Here is a 21,540-nt window from a genome sequence, read left to right as displayed (position 1 = left end):
AATTAACAACTTTTTCCTTATACTTTTCATTTGACTGAACACAACCCACCTGCATGACTTGTATAATTTTAAAAATCTAAAGTTAAAACAACAACACTTAGGATAAAAGCCAGAGCTTTTAATCATTCTTACCTTCTGGGGAAAGGTCAGTAGTTTTAGTAAAACTTGGGGCAGTACGTTTGAAGATCTTTGTTCTTTCTCCTCCCACAACCACCTCTGGTCCCAGAAGAGAGACCAGCACTGCCAGGCTATGGAGAGTAATCGCCACAATGGAATCGCTGGTGTCGCGCAGGCCCAGTAACACCTAGAAGGGAATCAGGTCACAAGTACAGACAACCACCTCGTCTATCTTTTTCTCCCTCTGTAAACAAAGCAATGGGCTGTATCACACTGTGCTTGCTCAGATGAACTTCATTTTTTAGCTACACGCCTCAGCTGCCATCATGCAGAGCAAGAGAACCTCCAAGCTGAGCCCAGTTGACCCAAAGAATGCGAGAATTAATAAAACAATTCTTGTTTTAAGTCAGTAAGTTCTGGGTGGTTTGCTACCCAGCAGCAGATAACTGAAGCATCCACCTTTCCCACTCATTAGACTGTAAGCTCTTGAAAACAGGAAGAGTGTTACGTACCTCTACAGCCCCAGCAGGTAAGCACAAAACCTGGCATGAAACTGGGTCTTACAAATTATTTCTAAATAAATTAGTCTCATAGGAAAAACAAATCATCTGAAAGATCCCATGTGACTGACAAAACCTTAAAACCTGAGTAAGAATGGCTGGTGAACAGGAAGGCAAGCACTGATGTGGACAGCTTCATGCTCCTCAGTCCAGCTTCAGTTATGTTATGCCATTACCAACTAGACACTCTTACAGTTTATGTTCACAAGGCATTCCACAATGACTCTTGTTCCTGTCCCTCCAAAGATCAGCAAACACAATTAGTTTCTCCCAGTTAAGACCAAATATAAATAACTGACTTGCCTGCATGAATGGGATGGAAATGCAGTTCAGATTTCAGCCCTGAGTGTCCCAGCAGGCTTCTCAACAACTGCTGCCTCAACGCCGCCTAAGCTATCCAAATACTTGGAGACCCTCTTCCCATCCGGCCCCAAATCACCAGCACAGCCTCTGCGAACGGCTCTGTCCCTGACCTGCGGCAAGATGACCTTCTTCAGCTGCTCCTGAGTAAAGTGCTCCACGTAAGCCTCGATGTGAGCCAGCAGCACCATCCGCACATGCTCCTCGTGAACCTCAAACAGCCGCAGGAGCGTGGGGATCACCCGGGACTGGAATAGGGCTGGTGAGAGCAAGCAAGGGGTTTCCCCCTGCACGCGGTCTACTAGGAACCAGGGTCACACATGAAAAAACACTCATTTCAGTGAAAGGAGCACTGAGTGTAAGTCATAACTCAGCCCAGGACTTGACACACGCGAAGTATTATACAGTCTTATTCCTCAAACCAAGGACAGTTCTTTTGTTGACCTAGAATTACTCAAGGCTTAATTTTTAACAAGTACACTCTACCTTGTGGAAATGATCTTGAAATACTATGTATCAAATTTAATGTACTACAAAGCTTATACCTTAACAGAACTCTGAGTCAGTCACCTTTGTAAGCTTCTTATGTTCAATCAAGTAGGAATTTCACAGACTACATCAAACATCAGATCAGTGATGCTGATCCTGTTATACACAGTTTTTGTAAAACCAGGAGGTACTCAATCTACAACAGGCCCTTGTGCTGGCTGGTCCTCTCTGGTAATACACATCACATTTGGGACCTTCCATAAAAAATATACCCATGCCCTGGCTCTGTCCCCAAAGCAGGTTTATGGGCGGGTCTTTCAAAGGCTCCTGAGGTGACTCAGGCACACCTTGGTGTCAGACCTACTAAGCAGGAGGAAGGAGCTACAGAGGTGAGAAAACGCACTGCTAAGGGACAGCATCAAAGTAAAGGCATGAGAAAGTTCTAGGTCACAAAACCCCTACCTGCAACCCTGGATGGCTGGATTGAAATCTTTGAAAATAATTTCTGAAAGCAGGATTGTACCTAACTCAAAATTCTATAATAATATATTCATGCCATATCTTCTAACCTGATGTGTTATCATCTAGTGCTATAAAGTTATAAGTTTCAAAGTTAATAACCATTGCACATTCAGAAAAAACTGACAGCCGGACAAGCAAAATGATTTCAGTGCTTTTCAGTCTTTGCACTGAAACCAGAAAATAGGCTGACTGCTACTGGGAAGTCAGGAGGCCCGCGGCCTAAATTATTCGCTGCAAATGTGGCAGCTTTATTTTTTTTTTTTAATTGTGCTTTAAGTGAAAGTTTACAAATCAAGTCAGTCTCTCATACAAAAATTTAAATACACCATGTTATGTACTCCTAGTTGCTCTCCCCCTAATGAGACAACACATTCCTCTCCACCCTGTATTCCCCACGTCCATTCAGCCAGCTTCTGGCCCCCTCTGCCTTCTCATCTCCCCTCCAGACACGAGCTGCCCACTTAGCGTCATGTGTCTAATTGAGCCAAGAAGCTCACTCCTTACCGGTATCATTTTCTATCTTATAGTCCAGTCCAATCCCTGTCTGAAGAGTTGGCTTTGGGGATAGTTCCTGTCTTGGGCTAACAGAAGGTCTGGGGATCATGACCACTGGGGTTCTTCTAGTCTCAGACCATTAAGTCTGATCTTTTTACGAGAATTTGGGGTCTGCATCCCACTGCTCTCCTGCTCCATCAGGGATTCTCTGTTGTATTCCCTATCAGGGCAGTCATCGGTTGTAGCCGGGCACCATCTAGTTCTTGTGGTCTCAGGCTGATGCAGCTTCCAGTTTATATGGCCCTTTCTGTGTCTTGGGCTCATAATTACCTTGTGTCTTTGGTGTTCTTCATTCTCCTTTGCTCCAGGTAGGTTAAGACCCATTGATGCATCTTAGATGGTTGCTTGCTAGTGTTTAAGACCCCAGATGTGTGGCAGCTCTTTGAGGATGTGTGCCTTTTCTTAAATTTCACACGAATTTCATATTCTAGCCCACAATGTAGACTTTTTTAAATACAGAACTGCTTACTACAGTAAATCTGATTATCCGGGCAGGTGCTCCATCTTTACCCTGTGGCTTTGATACCCAGGTTTAAGTCAAAGGTATCACATCAGGAGCCAACAGTCATTCTCCATTTTTAAGACCAGACATTACTAACCATACATACCATGCAGTGATCTCACCCTGCTTGAATACAGACTAATAACTGACAAACTCCTTAATTACAATAATACTTTGGAAAAAAACTCACCTTTTTTGGGGCCAAGCAGATGAGGAAGAAAACTCTTAACAGCTACCGGTTCTGCAAACACCAGCTGATTGAGCAGAAGAGGCACCAACCTGGAGGCTATTAATTCCTCTGACAGGCAGCTAACTCTGTCCAGCAGAAACCTGAGGGAAAGGAGGAAAGCTGGGGAGACTGCACGCGACATTCCATCAGTTTACCTGGACAGTTTACACACGGCTTCCTCCACTTCTATCAAAGTGATGCACTTTGAAATGTAGCTAAGGAGGTGAACAGGTCCGTCTCCTCAGGTAGTCAAGAAAAAGGCAGGAGGCACGAGCAGCTTAGTCACCACACATACACCCTCCAGGCCAAGCTAGAAAATGTTTTAAACCAACAAGCCTCCCTTTATTCATAATGAAGGATCCTCCTTTTTCCTCTCCTAAGAGGCTTTCTAATCAATAAGTTACCTTCTCAGATACAAAAGATGTAGGACATTACATTAGAAAGTTTCCATAATAAACAAGATACAGGCTTTTGTCACTAACCTCATTAAACGTAAAATATGTATCACATATATGAAGCTTCGTTAAGAACTACACAGATACTAGTACTAATAAACACCAACACCAAAACCAAACCCATTACCATTAAGCAGATTCTGACTCATAGCGACCCCCCTGCAGGACAGAATAGAACTGCCCCATAGGGTTTCCAGGGAGCGGCTGGTAGATCAGAACTGCTGACCTTTTGGTTGGCAGCTGAGCTCTTAACCACTACGCCACCAGGGCTCCCTGGTATCAACAGTGTTACTATAATCACGCTTAGCAGACCATCTTGCCCCTCCTTCACATGGCACATGCTCTCCTTCCAGTCACCAAGGCCCCACCTGGACACTGCCTCAACACTCCTCCTGTGCCGGGACCCAGCAGGCACCCCAACAGGACTGCAGCTCCAGCTGCTCCCTCCACTCCTCCATAGCGCCATCCCCTCAGTCTACAAACATGCTCAGGGCTCTCACAGCCTTAGAAGTCTTCCCTTGGCTCCATTTTCTCCTGTGGTACTAACTTGTCTTCTCTCTAGTTTTCAAGAGAAGGTTTTACCCTGTCTCTAGTCTCTCACCTTCCATTTCCTTCTCCACCAGCTGCAAGCCAGCTCACTCTGCTGAAACCGCTCTTGTGCTTCCGTGGTTTTCCTGACTGCTCCCATCTTTCTGAATTCTCTATTCCTCTGAGAACATCACAGCCTTCCTGCCTTTCTCTCAATCTCCTAGGACCACTTCTTTGTCTCATTCACACTGCACCTTCCCCACCCGTGCCCTTACAAGGTTGGGTGCCCCAGAGCTCCACCTTGGGCCCGCTGTCCCTTTCACAGTACCCACATCCTCTGAGAAAATGTCCCCATCTACAGGCTGATGACATTGTAATATTCACCTCTAGCTCTTCAGCATAAGGCCTCTAGTGAGCTTCAGGCACACCTGACCAAATGCTGAAGTCCATCTCTATCTGAAGTCCCAGAGGCACTGCCAACAAAACATGCTCAACACAGAGGTCATTATCCTGCCGGCAGGTCAGGTCCTCCCCTCCAGTAGTCTTTATTTCAGTTCATGATAATCACGAACACTTGCCAATCTTACCTTATGTCGGTGGCTGCAGCTTCATTTCTACCATCAATGATGAGGCCTCACATTTACTGCCTGATTTTTTGGGGGGTTTTACCACAGTATACTAACAATCCAAGTCCTGTATGAGTCAAGCCCAAGCCCTCTACCAACAGCACAGCCATCTGTCTAAAGGGAGCATCCGACCATGTCACAGCAGCGTCCTCCCCTTCGACAGCTTTAGCGCCTGAGCCCACTGTCCACAGGGCCAGTAATTCTCAGCACACCTAGGACGCTCACGGTCTGGCCACTCATCTCTTAAGCCTCACCTCTCCCCTGTTTGCCCTTCCCCTCACACACAATCTCAACTTTGTCCTCCATTCCTGCTGCCCCTCTGCCACATCGTCCCCGTCCTGTTCACAGGATGCCCTCTGTGCCCACCCACTGTTCAATGACCACTGGGCTGTGCATCTGTTCCCCTCATCAGAGACAGCCACCCGAGGCTAGCAGGAAGCCTGACACAGAGGACACACCTTCTCTAGAATACCTTACATGGTTAAATGGACTCAATCCAAGTAATAAAATATAAGGTCTTAATTTTCTAAACTTACTTGAAAAATTCAGTTTTTTCCTCTTCACTCTTCAATGTTAAACTTTTCAAGAAATTCACAATTTCTAGAAAATCATTTCTAAATGTCAAAAAGAAAAAAAAAAACGCAGGACAGCAGATTAGAAAAGGCGTGTTAAATACTGAAACCATAACCACAGACCACAGTGTAGTAACACTCTCCTACGCCATTTAAAAGATTCCACTGTAACCAAGTAGCTTATGAAACAAATGCTGTTGAGCAAGCCCACAGGGAATCTATTTAACAATATCAAAAAGGAAATCTGTGAAGATGACACAAGTTTAAAAACACATATCCTAACATGCTTCATGGCTTTAATAACCATCATAATCACCCAGATTTTTTATTGCAATAGATGTGGTTACATGGAATATCCAGGGAGGCATGCCATGGTTGCCATTATGGAACAAAACAGCTCATTCCTGAGTCTTCTGGAGTGACATAAAATGTATTAAAGAAGGTTGGAGAAAGAGGAATTTCTTGTACAAGTCACAGAAGTCTCCTTTCTCCTGCTGTCCAAGTTGCTGAGTACTTTTTGCAGCGAGGCAGGGATGAGTCTGAGAGGCGTGACCAGGCAGGGCCCCCAGAGCCACGAAGGCAGTGTGCTGCTCAGCTCGAGGGAGCCCGCTCCCCTCGCACCACACCGTAGGGGACTGCTGCCCCCAGGCAGCTCAGCACACAACCAGCACCGCCTCCCACCACAGCCTGGGCAAGCACAGCTCACCACTTGGGTCTCTGCCTCTTATGTCTCCACCTAACTCCCCCGGCTCAGCAACCCAGAAACGGCTCATTTACACAAAGTGCGAACGTCTTAAAGTCTAGTCACGCCGGCCGGCTCAGCTGCCCAGCGAGGGATGCTGGCGGGTCTCCTCACGTGTTTCTGTCAGGGCAATCAGTCTCAAGTATTATCGAGAGTGGGGTGTGCTTAGTTTTCCTCTCCCCTTTCTATTTAAAAAGAACTCTTACTACGCACAGTGAGAGAATCTGTTTACGGTACGGTAAAGGATTAGTCTTTGTACGGACTTTGTATCAAGGTAAATAAAATATTTCTATGAATTATCCAAAAGGACACGAAAATATCTTGGTTCAATACCCTTATAATGGGATACAGATGACAAATATAACCCCAATAATTATACTGAAATCCCTCCTTTGCTGTTTGATAACACACCCCCAACCCTGTCGCAGAGGTGATTCCCCCCACTTCAGGCATGAGACTAGCTTCCCTTCACTCTGGCTTCTCCCAGGCTCTCCTACTGCAAACACGTGAGGATCTGTAGTTTCACAACTGACATACAAGTCCAGGACACGGGACCGGCCTGTGGGGACTCTGTAGTCATGGAGAGAAAACAGGAAGGACACAGAACTAGTACTAACCTCGAGGAGGCTAGTTTTGCTAGATTCAAAAACATCTCTGAATCTAGCAAAAGCATGAACGGTTACGCTGAGCCCTCCCTCTAAAGCCAGTTCTTTGCTCTTTCATCATGTATTACTAAACAAAAACCGTCCTCTGCGTGAAGAAAAATAAGCTCATTTCCCCCCAACAGGAGCAAATTCAACAATAAGAAACTCATGGCAATAATACGATGGCAAGAGAAAGGGGAGGCAATATTTATTAGCTTTCTCAATTAACTTACAGCTATAAACCCCTGGACACAGCCTCACTGCTTCAGAATCAGAAGCCCTCATGAATCCAACTGTAGTTTCTAAACCTAACCTCCATGATAGTTAAGGGTTTCTAAACTCGCTCTCTATAACAGGAATCGGAGAAGTATCTTAATTCCTCCCTGTTTTCTCCTATGAACCTGACTGATTCTCTCCTAATAATAACAATGAGACAGCATCATTTGGTCCTGCAAAGCCCACCATGGGACACGATGTGCAGGAGAGGCAGTAGCTGGCATGGCACACAGACCCTCACCTGAAGAAGTCATGGGACAGTAAAGTGCAGAGCGCTGGCCGGCGGTCTGGAATGGGATTCAGCAAAGTTGAGTGCAAGGTCTGTTGAAAGCTGGAGAGAACGTCCGCTGAAACTGAAATCCAGACCTACAGTTAGTTTCCAATGCCTTCTCCCTCCTTTCAGACCTCTACAGCTGGAGGCTGACGAGAGCAAAAACCAACCTGCAAAAACCCAAACAAAGAAAGCCCTGGCTGTTGCTAAGCAGCTTCCTGCTTGCCTGAGCCAAACTCCTTGGCAGGTGTTGAAAGCTGTCCTTCCAACATGCCCCCCTCTCCAGGAGCCTCCCTCTTCCATCCCCTCAGTTTCCTGGTTGTCAGTTTAACTCAGCTCAGACCCAAAGAGGAGGAACAAGTGGCAGGTGTCAAGGCCTTTCTCAACCAGGCTCCTCATGTGAACCACCAGACAGAGTTAGCTGAGGGACTGCTGTTTCAGTTCCCCAAGGAGGGCGCATAACTGTACTGTTCGGGCTGCCTATGAGGGGCCCTGGGGCCTAAGGTTTCATTCTGGCTATTCAGACAGTGATAACTTAGAGCCAGCAGCCGAATGGTGCTTGTGGCATCAGAACCCTGCACACGCCTGGGAGGAGAAACTGCGCTGGAAGCTCCAGTCTGTAGGCGGCTTTAAGCAATGTGAAGTCAAGGCAGTTAGGTGCCGCAGTAAACTTGATGGGTGCAGCTGGAGTGCTGGAGGGGAGTAAGCAGGCTGTAAAGCACGCAGAGACCATGAAAGAGAGGAAAGCAATGTCTTTAAGTAGTCTAGGCTTTAAGAGGCAATGAAAGAAAAAGTAAACAGGCAAATTACATCAAGCAAAAAATAAAAAGGTCTTTGAAGGAGTAGAGAGAAAGGATTGTTACGCCTTAATTAGAAATTAATAATTTGAATCTTACTCTGTTTTTTAGATTATTACATACAAATCAATAACTGCATTTACTTACTGGCTGGTTCAATAAGCAAGGCAGAATCTCTGTACCATGAATACTAGTACAGATTAACAAGACAATCACACAAGATACTGACAGCCACAGTTATGTTTGTTGGGTAAAATCCTTTTAACTATGCAAACTAATGGAACTCAAGCTTCCTTCCTTGCTGTTAAGGTCTGCCCTAACCGTGGACACCGACAGGCTCCTTCCCAGGACCAGAGGCTGCAGTCCTTGCCTTCCACTCGGCACAGACCGTGGCCATTCTCCTCCTCACTCTGGGGATGTGGTAGTGTAACTCCAACTCACCCTGTTCACTTACGGCTGTGAGCAAACTTCCCACCAACGTTCCAAAGGAATAGGCGTCCCGGGCATGTCCATGGGACTCTGGCAGAACTGCAAATTCTGGAGACTAAAAGCAGTAAAGACCATTAAAACTAGGGGATCTGCCTTCAAGTCATATCCAATCTGCTCTGAAGCACTTTCTCCAGAAACACAGCAAGTGGGGACTACAGGAGTAGTTACCCGCAGGCCCAAGTGCAAGAGGGCATCAGACCAGGCCAGTCATTGAATCACCACCATGCCTGCTCGACAAGGCCCCACCCCCACAACCCTACAAACTTAGGTGCTCATTCCCCTCCCACACCCTGCCGTTCTCCAGCGTCTGCATTTATCACTCACAGCTAACTACGCGGCACCACACACTCAAATCTAACTACACGTAACCACACGCGCAGAGCTAACTACACGCACTCACAGCGAACTACGTGGTGCCATGTACTCACAGCGAACTACACTCACAGCTAACTACCCGGCACCACGTGCTCAAATCTAACTACACGGCACCATGCACTCGCAGCTAACTACGCAGCGCCACAAGGTCACAGCTAACGACACCGCGCCACACACTCAAATCCAACTACGTAGCGCCACGCACTCACAACTACGCGGCACCACACGCTCACAGCTAACTACGTGGCACCATGGACTCACAGCTAACGACACGGCTCCATGTACTCAAATCTAACTACGCGGCACCACACGCTCACAGCTAATGACGCAGTGCCACACACTCTAACTACGCCGCACCAGGCGCTCACAACTAACTACGTGGCACCACGTGCTCACAGCTAACAACACAGCACCATGTGCTCAAATCTAACTACGTGGCACCACAGGCTCACAGCTAAGGACGCGGCGCCACACACTCTACGCGGCACCACGCGCTCACAGCTAATGACAGGGCGCCATGTGCTCAAATCTAACTACGCGGCACCACATGCTCAGCTACAGGCTCTTAAAGTATTAGTGAGTGAAATTCACCAGAGATTGTAAAATATCAAAACAGGTGCAGAAAGGAAAAAAGGTCAGAGTGTGATATATGCCTCTGGCTTTCAAAAATATTTTGACTGCAACCCAGAATAAAATACTCATTTTACATCATGATCCAGTATAGACACATATGTATAAATAACATACATAATGGAATCAAAACTTTCACAAAATAATACTAAGATGTCCAATGGTAGTTCCTGTTTTATTCCATTTTATTTTTTCAGAATGCTGATCAGGACCCCTTGGTATACATACACGATACTGATTTGGATAAACCTTTTTTACTTGAAGTGTTAGGTCCACACTGACGTTCATAGCTGTGAAGTTGTGTATAGTCTGTAAAGCACACTAAATGTGTTTTTGGGATTCAATGCGTATTTATACTGGTTAAATAAGAACAGGTTTAGAGGGAGTAAGGAGCCCTGTTGGTGCAGTGGTTAAAGTGCTTGGCTACTAACCAAAATGCCAGTGGTGTGAATCTACCAGCTACTCCGGGGGAGAAAGATGTGGCAATCTGCTTCCATAAAGGTTTCAGCCTTGGAAACCCTATGTGGCAGTTCTCCTCTGTCCCACAGGGGCGCTATGAGTCAGAATCGACTAGACAGCAGTGGGTAGGTTTGGGTTAGAGGGAGTATCTGCTTTTGAGTTTATTGGTAAATACAATCTTCTTTACCAGTACCATAATGTTAATCGCCATTCTCCTATGCATCCTGGGATCCTAACTAAGGGCCAGGTAGGCAGATGAATGGCTTGGGTAAAGCACAGTAAAGACCAGGATGCTGCTTCTCCAACTATTACGGCTTCCAGCAAGGCAAGGACAAAGACTTATCCTAACACAGGCAGGAATCACTTATCCTGTGTACCCTGAGGCCTCTCTCACTTCAAACATCGTAAGTGTCCGTATGACCAAAGATGTACGCTTAGTGTCTGAAAAAAGGCTCCCCAGCTGTGGTCACAAGATTAACCTCAGACACCACCAGGGCCAGGAGAATGATGGCGCACCTGTAACTCGGTAAGGAAAGGAGCAGGTGGGGAAAGCTGTTTTACGGCTCATGCTTAGTTACACAATTAAGGCTTCATTCATGTGAGATGTATCCTCTTACCGTCTCTTCAGGAGGAATAGATGCTGGGTCTCTTACTGAGTGAATACTCCTCAGAAACTGGACAGAAAAATAAATTAAGGAAAGTAATTCACATACATGTCTGGTGAACCAATGTCTTACAACAAGTCACAAAAATAATGCAATGGAAACAGCACCTATGAGACCTTCAAACCAATGCCATACATGAAACACACAAATTTAAAATTTTCCTAATTAACGGAAATGCAGTTTCTGGTGCAGCACAAAGCTTGGCAGAAAATGTTAAGTTTCCTCTCCCCTTCGGCCGGTTTAACAGACACCCCCTGCTGCTCATGGGCATCTCACTGGATTTCCTTATCTGGCAATTAGGAGTACCATCTTCTCATCCTACACACACGTTAACAAGTAGGAGGCTTTTCTGGCAAATATCCCATCTGTCGTGAATTTTCTCACTGAATTCAGTCAGTCATATAAGGCTTGCTGCCACATGAGGTATGAGGTAGGGAGACAGAACGCACATCCACAGAAAAGCACTTTCACTTACTCTTTCACAGGGTATTTCTCAGGCTCTTACATGTCCATAACACCACTTAGGGCATTAGAGATACGAAATGAGTACAGTCAGTTTTCTGCCCCAGGCAGGTGTTCCTAACCTAGAATGTAAACTAAGAGCTTCAATAATATGTGCTAAGTGCCACAAAGCACAGAGGAGCGGTCATGTTCCCGGGCAGGGGGTACCAGGGGAGGGCTTCACAGACAGGTAGCAAAGCTAGATCTCAGTTAAGTTTACATTTTCCGGGGAGCCGAGGAAGGAACACTGCAGCAGCAGAATGACCCAAGAAGGAAGAGAGTGAAGGAGTTCAGCGCACTCGGGACGTCCTGGGCTTCGGAGAACAGGATGTGCCCGGAGTACAGCTTAAGAGCTGCGGGTAGTAAAGGCAGCAGAAGGTGCAGTGGGGAAGGGATCTGAAGGGCCTGATACACCATAGTAAGGCATACTGGAATACACCCCCACAGAAACAATTACACGTCAAGCTATGTTAAAGTGAATTCAGAGAAGAAAGTGATTAACAGGGGCAGAAACAATCAGTCATCTTCATGGTGGAAGGATCATTTGAACTGAGCAAGAGGCCATAACAGCGCAAACTAGACAAAGTCCAAGTTAAGTGTGGAAGCCACAGGCTAGATAATAGGGAAAATTAAGGCTGGGCCAATAAGTCTCACGATAAGCCATTGCTTCAGTAGGGGTTATGATGGGAGTTTGGGGGTTGTTGTTGTCATTGTTTTTAGAGAGAATAAGTCGAGCGGCCAATGTGCAAAATGATGAAAAGAAACAAAACAGGGATAGAAAGGTTGATTAACCAGGAGGGAAACATGTAGATCTCTGTCACATAAAACTGGAAGAAGTACCACAGGCAGCAACACACAGCCCACTCAGAGGAGTTCAGATGCACGGGTCCTATTTCCAGCTGTTAGGACATACTGTGACCCTGGGGAACACTTCCTGAGTACCACTCTTCTAGGTGGCAAGTAGAGATGAATCTGAGACCATTCTGCCCTCAATTCTTGTCATGTACATGAAGGTAACGTCAACATAAAGCATGAAGTGGTGCAACAGAATTCAGCGGAGGGCACTGTGGGGATAGCGAGAAGGGGCCTCGCACTACGACACTGGAACAAACCATTTTATCTCTTTCAGTCTCAGGCTCCTCATCTCTAAATTGAAGAGAAAGGAATAAATAACCTCTAATACTGCTACGAGAAATAAAATCCTACAATGCTCTAAGTATAAAAAAAAAAAGTATAGGCACTGGAATAAAAGTCAAGTGTCCAAAGATAAGAAGGACCGAAGGAAGGCCTCCAGGCAAGAGGCACATCCTATGAGGAAGGTGATCCATCCTGAGTAACAAGACACCTCCTGCCCACTCACCTCTGGTGTGGCCTCAGGAACTCTGCAGACGGTCTCCATGCCGCCTAACTTCCAATGCCCGTCTTCACTCACAAACACAGATGACAGGCAGACGTTGTTGTGTGTTAGGTTTCCCTGGGAAAAAAGAACAGGAAGAGGACGGCCACTCCAGTTTCTTAACTAGAAGTTTTAAAAAATAAATAGTAATCATGAAAAAAGATAATGACTAGCTTTCTCACTTGTGGCATAATAAATGCAACTACAGTTTCAAGAAATGACAAATCACATGAGCCTACTTAAACATTGAGGTTAGAAAAAAAAGAAAAATGCAGTGGACAAGCTTCTGCTCACTATCTCCCCCACGTGGTGAGGTGGGTAGTGAAGACATTAAAACCATTCAACAGATAAAGTGATGCCCCCATTTCTAAAGGGGTCAGGGGCTACAAGTGTCCTCAAACATAAACTTACAAGTCTTTACAGCCTATATTGTTTGCTATCCAGTGCCTTTAAAAATAAAATTTATCTTTGCTCCCATATGTCATTTTATTAATTTTCTCCTCTAAATGCTTTCTCACCTACATTCTATCATGAACCCAGATCCACTTCACCTGAAATCTTATCACTAGGCGTAAAAAAAATTCTGCCTGAAGAAGAGGAAAATGGGATGGTAAGGACTACCAGAACTATCCCATAGAAGAAGCAATTTTAAAACTATAAAAATAATACAGATAAGTAAAAGGGGGGGAGAAAATGAAAACAGGATTCAAGTATGTTAAGTCTTTTTCAAACCAGAAATCGTCCCAGCAGACAAATATTAATATTCTACCCACTAGATCAAATATGTAATGGAGTCCTCGTGGCGCAGTGGTTAAGAGCTCAGCTGCTAACCAAAACGTTGACAGTTCAAATCTACCAGCTGCTCCTTGGAAACCCTATGGGACAGTTCTACTCTACCCTATAGGGTCGCTGTGAGACAGGAGTTACTCAATGTCACTGGGGTTTTTAGATCAAATATGCACACGTTTTTATATAAAACCTATATATATATATATAATATATAAAGGAAGTTTTAGAACAGAATGTATAGTATGTTTCCATTTGAGGAAAAATAAAGGGGAAGAGATACACGAATATTTGCTTAATATGCACAAAGTACATGTCTGCAATAACACAATGATAACTATGGTTGCTTCTGCAGACGGTGAGGGCACTGGCCTCGGGTAGGAGAGGGACTTCCCTTTCCGTGTGTGCACTTCTGTACTGTTTCAACGTTTCCCCACAGGCATGTGCTTTCTCCAACACAGAAAACAGTCGCATCCAATGAAGCTTTAATAATTCTTGCTATTACGAGAACTCTTAAACAAACAGGTATCCTCATTATTCACGGATTCCATATTTGCAAATTCACCTGCTCAAAACCATGTACTTGTAACCCCAAAGCCAATAACCACGGTACTCTTGCAGTCACTGCAGACGTTTTGAGTTCTCTCATGCACACGCTCCCAGCTGCAGCTGAACAGGCTGCTTTGGTGTTCACTAACTCAGTGTGCACAGGGACTTCACAGAGCACACCTACTGCAAATAACGAGAACTGACTGTACTTTCAGGAGACCGTAAATCCAGCCTGATATTGGAGAGTCTGTCTCCCGTGAATAGAAACACAAACATGTTAAGATGATTCAGGAAGGTAAGGTCCTTGGCAGTTCCCTAGGACTGGCGTGTGTTAATCCTGGGGAACTGCCAAGGTCCTTAATGACCTGAATGCAAATATCATTCAATGCAAATATAATGACCTTAATGACTTGAATGCAAGTATCATTAAGAAATAGCAGCTCAATAATATTGTCAAAAATAGACCAGAAGTAAACTTAGGAACTACCACATTATCCCCTTAATTGCAAGCATCACCAGAGAGCAAAGTATACTGGCTACACATAGAGTGTCAGGGGGCTCTCCCTCATCTGGCTTCACCTACTCAAACGGGGAGGTGTATGAGCTCTGCCTCTTCCTAAGAAATGGTCGTTTCTCTCTCAAAATCTAAAATGGGACAAAACTCCTGAAAACAAACAGGTGCTTTGGTCTACAGCAGCCCTGATGTTAGACCTTTGTCTTAGTAACAAATCCCAGCTGCAGCTCATTTTAGGTAAAGACCTACCCCACACCAGGGCTTCCAACCGATAAAGCCATGGCTGAAAAAGTGAAACCGGAACAGACCCGAATTTTAAACATTCAGGTGATCCAGAACCATAACTGGAACAGGCAAAACTACATGTCAAAGCCCTGGGATGGGAGACTGCAAAGAGGCATACTGAGCCCTTCCAGGAGCCTGCTGTGTGAGACTGGATCACTGCCAGGACTGAGGAACTGACACAAATTCAAAGCAGCACAGTCAGCCACCATCTCTGAGTGGGGCACTGCTGTTTCTGACTCTGCACAAAATCCAACGGACGAGAGATTTGGTTGTTATGCAATGTGTATGTTGCCCTTATTTTCTAAGAGGGAGATTTAAATTTCTAGCAGGGCTTCGACCTGTAATTTTGCCCGTTCCAGTTATGGTGCCAGTTCACCCAAATTTTTAAAAATTCAGGTCTATCCCAGTATTGCTTCCTGGGCCATGACTGAACCAGAAAGAACTGATTTGAAGCCCCACCCAATACCAGAGGTAGACTTTACTAAACTGAAATGAAGTTCTATAAATAACTGCCCAGGAATGGAGAACTAGTCGCCCATTCCAAAAACCACGTCTGTAGCAGCCGTTGTGGTTTCCGATGTGCTGTTTTTCCTGAGGAAGCTTTCTAATAGAAACTTACAATGTCCACACACAATGTAACTGATTAGCATACCACACATATTAACCTGTGTGGTCTACATCAAAGCCTGTGAGGCAGGCTGTGCCCAGGTTACTCACTCTGTCATGAAGGAAGATGAGAGCCAGCAATATGTCATATATCCCAGCACAGACCTCTGCAGAAGACAGTGCTTCCAAAGCCACTTCCAGAGGCTGCACTCGCTCAGTGACAAGATGAATGCCATCTGCTTCCACGGTACAAGACAAAAATCTCAGCAAGCAAGGGTGACGCAGTGTCTTCAAGTGCTTTAAAAATACAAACAGAAGTGCCGATGAAATTAAGGACTGTAAGTCATACACATCTCAGTAAAAGTCAGAAAATGAATACTTGCATTCCAGGTCCTCTACCACCCCCCTACTTCCTCCTCGACCCTCCAAATTTCAAACAAGGAGAAAGGAATCTATGACTTATCCTGACATTACTTAATTTACCAGCATTTAAGTAACTCTACAGAGACTTCCAGGTCCATTACGGCAGCGTAAGCCCCCTAGAGCCCAGATCACCCAACAATTACAGCTATAAACTGTATCAAGTATCCTAAACAATACCTGAGAACTCTGGAAAGCAAACAAAAGCATGCAAATTACAGAGGCGGGGATCAAAACCTGGAGAACTGACATCCACGGAAGTGAGATTCTGATTGGGGGATTTTCTCCCCGTCCATGGCTATGCACTGAAGGCAGGCCCCAGTGTGGAGGAGTTCAGCACAGGTGAGATACAATACAAACACTGTCATCTTTCCAGCTAGAAAAATCACAGACAGGAACCCAGCAAGATGGAGTATAAAGGGGATATCCCAGAGGGAAGAAAGCTGGACAAGGAGATGCCCTAATTCTATGCATACCCACACAATTCTCAGTCAAACCCCTGAGCCAAGCACATAGAAAAGACACAAACCAGCATACAAAGTTTTCAGATTTGATCTACTATCCACAGGAGCAGGGTGAGATATTTAAAAAAAAAAAAAAAAAACTTGAGGCCTGAACCTAACAGGGTTAATTGCCTGCTAAAATAAAAAACATCAATAATCTCGAGAGAATTATAAAAGAACCAAGAGGTAACACAACATGATGCTCGAAATATCCAGTATGCAATCCAAAATTACTGAACATATAAAGAACCAGGAAAATGGACCAGTTTTTCATGGAAAAGAAAACCAACAAATGCCAACCCTGAGATGAGCCACCCAGATGTTAGAATTATCAGAGAGAATTTAAAGCAGCTAGTATAACCATGGAAACCCTGGTGGCATAGTGGTTAAGCACTACAACTGCTAACCAAAGGGTTGGCAGTTCAATCTGCCAGGCGCTTCTTGGAAACTCTATGGGGCAGTTCTACTCTGTCCTATAGGGTCGCTATAAGTCAGAATCGACTCGACGGCACAGGGTTTGGTTTTTGGTTTTGGTAGTATAACCATTCCCCTAGAGGTAAATGATAACAGCTGTGAAACAAATGAAGTTTTCATCAGAAAACTGGAAATTATAAAAAATAAAGGGAAATTTCAAAAATGAAAAATATTGGAAAGAAAAAAAATCAATGGACGGGCTCAATAACAGAATAAAGATGACTGAGGAAAGTGCCAGTTAAGCTAAATAGATCTACAGAAATTATCCAATCTAAAGAACAAAGAGGGGGAAAAAAAAAACACCAAAAAAAAAAATGAACATACCTCCAAAATCTGTGGGGCAATAACAAAAGGTCTAATGCATATAATTGGAGTCACAAAAAAAGACTGGGGTATAAAAAATAGTGTGCCTGAAAACGTCTCAAATTTGGCTAAATAGGATAAATTAAAAAAAAACTACACCAAAACACATCATCATCAACCTGATGAAAACCAAAGATAAAGAAAACCTTGGAAGCAGCTAGAGAAAAAGCACACACTTTATGGAGGGGAACTGCGTATTTCTCATCAGAAAACATAGAGGCCAAAAGACAATGGAAGAACATCTTTAAAATGCTGAAAGAAAAAATTATCCATCATGAATTCTATATCTAGAAAAAATATCCTTCAGGGATGAAGATAAAACAAAGGAACTGAAATAAAGGAAAACTAAAAAAAAATTGTTGCCAGCTACTCTATGAAAAAAAAACAAATGCTAAGGGAAGTTCTTCAGGCTGAAGAAAAATGACACCAAAATATACCTGGGTTTTCAGGAACGAAGAGCATCAGAAGTGGTGAGTATCAGGAAACACGAAGACTAGTTTTTTTTCTCCTTTTAAGTTATTTAAAATACATTTGACTGTGTAAGGCAAATATTGTCCCACTGCCTAGTAAGGTTTTCAATATGTGTGACAAGTATGTGTATATGTGTGTGTGTGTGTGTCGTTCATATGTAAATACACACCAACTATAACAAAAGGACAGCAGGTGTAGGAGACGCCTATGTGATTACAAGCCTTCTACATTTTACGTGAAGTGGTACGATATTACCTGCAATTAGACTATGAAAGGCTAGCTATGCATACAAAATCCCTAGAGCAACCATTTTAAAACAAGGAAAACAGAGCCCCAAAGTCAACTGATACATTAAGATGGAATACTAAAAAAGTTAGAAGACACTACACCCTACAACTGTGGGATACACGTTCTTTACAAGTGCACATGGAACAGCCATTAAAACAGACTATATGGTGGACGATATGGCAATTTCAGATAATTCAAGAGGATCCATGTCATGCAAGGTGTGTTTTCTAACCATGATGAACTAAACTAGAAATCAGTTAATAACAAAATGTCTACAGAAACCACAAATATCTGGAAATTATACAATAAACTTATAAAAAATTCGTGGGTGAAAGAATAAATCAAAATGGGAAGTAGAAAATAACTTGAACAGAATAATAATGAAAATATAGCATATCAAAAATATGCAGAATGCAGCTAAAACAAGGTTTAAACCAAACCATACCCATTGCCATCAAGTCAATTCTGACTCACAGCAATCTCAAGTGTTACAGTGTAGAAGTGATCTATAAGGTTTTCGTGGCTGTAATCTCTACAGGAGTAGACTGCCAGACGTTTCTTCCATAGCACCAATGGATGAGTTCGAACCACCAACCTTTAGGTTAGTAGTCAAATGCAAATCATTTGCACCACCTAAAAAAAACCCCCAAACCAAACCCGTTGCCGGCAAGTGGATTGACTCACAGCAACCCTATAAGACAAAGCAGAACTCCCTCATAGGGTTTCCGAGGAACAGCTGGTGGATTCAAACTACCACCCTTTTGGTTAGCAGCCAAGCTCTTAACCACTGCACCACCAGAGCTCCAAATTAGATTAAGGTAGACCCTAAACCCAGTGGGAATTCCCAGGTCATACAAGTGGTAAACACCCTCAGCTGCTAACCAAGAGGTTGGAGGTTCAAGTCCATCCAGAAGCACCTTGAAAAGAAGGACTGGCAATCTACTTCTGAAAAATCAGACACTGAAAACCCTGTGGGGTACAGTTCTACTCAGACACACACAGGGCCGGCGTGAATCAGAGCTGACGCAACAGCCACTGGTGTTGACGTCCCTGGGTGGACACTGACAGGGCATCTGAGGATCCCAGGCCTACCCCAACACAGGCACAACATAAACCAGGGCGGGTGGTAAATGTTTTCTAGGGCCAGCCAGTAAAACGCTTTAGGCTCTGCAGGCCGTACAGTCTCTGTAGCATATTCTCTCTTTTTTTTTTTTCTAAGAGCCCTTTAAAAATGGAAAACCATCCCTCGTTCATCACAAGCCAAAGTTCTCCTAATCCTATCGGCATAATAAATGTGTAATAATCACTTTAAGAAATCATTTTAACTTTATGTTTATCTTTTCTCACTTTTTACCTTTCACTTATCAAGCATTTAATCCCCTTACAAATAGCTTAAAGCCATCTTTTTAACCTTTATCTTTTTATTATCTAGATCTGATTGCCAAACTTTCTATTCACACATTTCACCAGTAAAGTTTAACAAGTAGCTTATATATAATATATGCAAATATTATATAATGTATGAAAGTACGCATTATATATTATAAAACACCCACAAAATAGGAAGTACCAAAAGATGAGATTAAAAGTAACGTTAAACATGCATTCCCACTATTTTTTTCCAAAACTGCAATGAATCATGTTGTTTAATCCTTAGGGCATGAACACCCCACTTTAGAAACCCCTAATGGAGTATCACGGAGGCCCGAAATATGTCAGAGTAGAACAGTGCTCCACATACTTTTTAATGGTGTGACCTTCTGGAAGGTTGGTGGGTTCAAACCACCAACTTTTTAGTTAGCAGTCGAGAGCTTACCTATCGGAGCCACTGAGGGACTCTCGAAATCAAAATCAACTTGATGGCAACTAACAACAAAAACAATAATATATGAAGCATTCCTCCCCTTCTTTTTCTTTACTCTGTTTTCTTAGCAAACAGTATACTCAGGTGGATAACAAATACAAAACAGTTTTGTATCTGAACACAGGAGGTTAAATCGGTGGGTTTTCCTTTCTTCTCAGGTTGGTTCCATAACAGCCATATCAGATGCCAATTTTCCAATTCCCACCCATACTGATATTCAGATAACATTGACCTGAGTAATTTAAAAGATCCGCAGTCCAAAGCCTTAACAGGATCCAAAATATCAAAATATTACAAAGCATCTTCTCTGACCATAAAGCCATAAAGGTAGAAATCAATAACAGAAAAAGCAGGGAAAAGAAATCAAACACTTGGAAACTGAACAACACCTTACTCAAAAATGACTGGATTATAGAAGAAATTAAGGACAGGACAAAGAAATTCATAGACTCCAGTGAGAATGAAAACACTTCCTATCAGAACCTTTGGGACACAGCTAAAGCAGTGCTCAGAGGTCAATTTATAGCAATAAATGCACACATCCAAAAAGAAGGGCCAAAATCAAAAAATTATCCTTACAACTTAAACCAATAGAAAGATAACAACAAAAGATGCCATCAGGTACCAGAAGAAAATAAAAAATAAACATTAGAGCAGAATTAAAAGAAATAGAGAATAGAAAAACAATTGAGAGGAGGCAGGGCCAAGATGGCTGACTAGGTAGAAGCTACCTTGGATCCCTCTTGCAACAAAGACTCGGAAAAACAAGTGAATCAATCACATACATGACAATCTACGAACCCTGACCATCAAACGCAGATCTAAAGAGTTGATCTGAGTGACAGAGACTGAGAACGAACAACCACGGGGAAGAAAGGACTGCTTTCAGAGCCTGGAGACAGCGTCCCAGTCAGAAAACCTTGGCGCCAGGCTTTGGACTGGGTGCAGGGGAGCTGAGCATGGCATACTAAGACGGCGCAAACACGGGAGGCAGCCCTAGCCCCCAGAAGTAACCTCGGGGGAAGCCCATCCAGTACACGCAGGCAGCGCGGCAACGCGGCTGACAGAAGGAGAAATCACCAGGAGGCAGCGACTGATTGTGGAGCCCGGAGTGCGGCATCCCAGCCAGGGAACCTTGGTGCTGGGCATTGGACTGAGAGCAGAGGAACTCACCATGGCTTCTGAGATAGCACAAGCACAGGACGTGAGCCTGACTCTTGGGGGCAATCTTGACCCAGCCAACGCACACAGGCTACACACCCCTCGGGAATCTCAGATAAAACAGTCATCACCAAACAAGATAAGTAACTTTGTCTATATTCTGGGGTGCTACTCTCTCCTATTTATCTGATCCCTCTCCTCCCCTTCCCAGGCAGCTTCATTAACATTGGAATTTCCTGAGCCAGAGAGTGAAGTGCTCTGTGGTTTTTCTTTCTGTTTTGGTCTTTTCCTAACCCATTCTCCTGGCCTGAGAGGATCAGCTACAAAAAACCCAGGGACCAAAAATCCTTCCCTAATTGGACTAAAAATACAGAACCAGCTCCAGCCAAGCATATGAGATCCACACTCTTGGGCTTTCATCCCTACAGGGAACAAGGTGGCTATTATAATGCAAAAGCAATTCTTATAGAGCTCTGACTGTAATCGTTTTAGCAGA

At 44.0% G+C, this 21,540-nt stretch overlaps 1 protein-coding gene across 8 annotated transcripts in view; it reads right to left on the bottom strand.

Moving 5' to 3' along the window:
* SCYL3 (SCY1 like pseudokinase 3) overlaps window positions 1–21,540 on the bottom strand; it is a 65,267-nt gene that overhangs the window by 5,509 nt on the left and 38,218 nt on the right. For 5 of the 8 annotated variants that reach the window (XR_007516890.1, XR_007516889.1, XM_049881278.1 and 2 more), the window contains exons 3-11: window positions 15,612–15,797; window positions 12,725–12,838; window positions 10,816–10,872; window positions 8,687–8,789; window positions 7,419–7,530; window positions 5,480–5,557; window positions 3,296–3,435; window positions 1,151–1,338; window positions 133–304 (exon numbers count right to left, since the gene is read on the bottom strand). Coding sequence is in view for 6 of the 8 variants with exons in the window: in XM_049881278.1 (XP_049737235.1) it covers window positions 133–304; window positions 1,151–1,338; window positions 3,296–3,435; window positions 5,480–5,557; window positions 7,419–7,530; window positions 8,687–8,789; window positions 10,816–10,872; window positions 12,725–12,838; window positions 15,612–15,797 (1,150 nt within the window). In the remaining 2 variants the exon portion in view is untranslated. The remainder of the gene's footprint in view (window positions 1–132; window positions 305–1,150; window positions 1,339–3,295; window positions 3,436–5,479; window positions 5,558–7,418; window positions 7,531–8,686; window positions 8,790–10,815; window positions 10,873–12,724; window positions 12,839–15,611; window positions 15,798–21,540) is intronic. The other 3 variants (XM_049881279.1, XM_049881283.1, XM_049881284.1) reach the window with 2 other exon arrangements.

This window comes from Elephas maximus, chromosome 3 (genome assembly GCF_024166365.1).
Source record: "Elephas maximus indicus isolate mEleMax1 chromosome 3, mEleMax1 primary haplotype, whole genome shotgun sequence".
Lineage (NCBI taxonomy): Eukaryota > Metazoa > Chordata > Mammalia > Proboscidea > Elephantidae > Elephas > Elephas maximus.
Note: the sequence above shows the minus strand (reverse complement) of the source record. Positions and strands in the feature narration are given on the sequence as shown.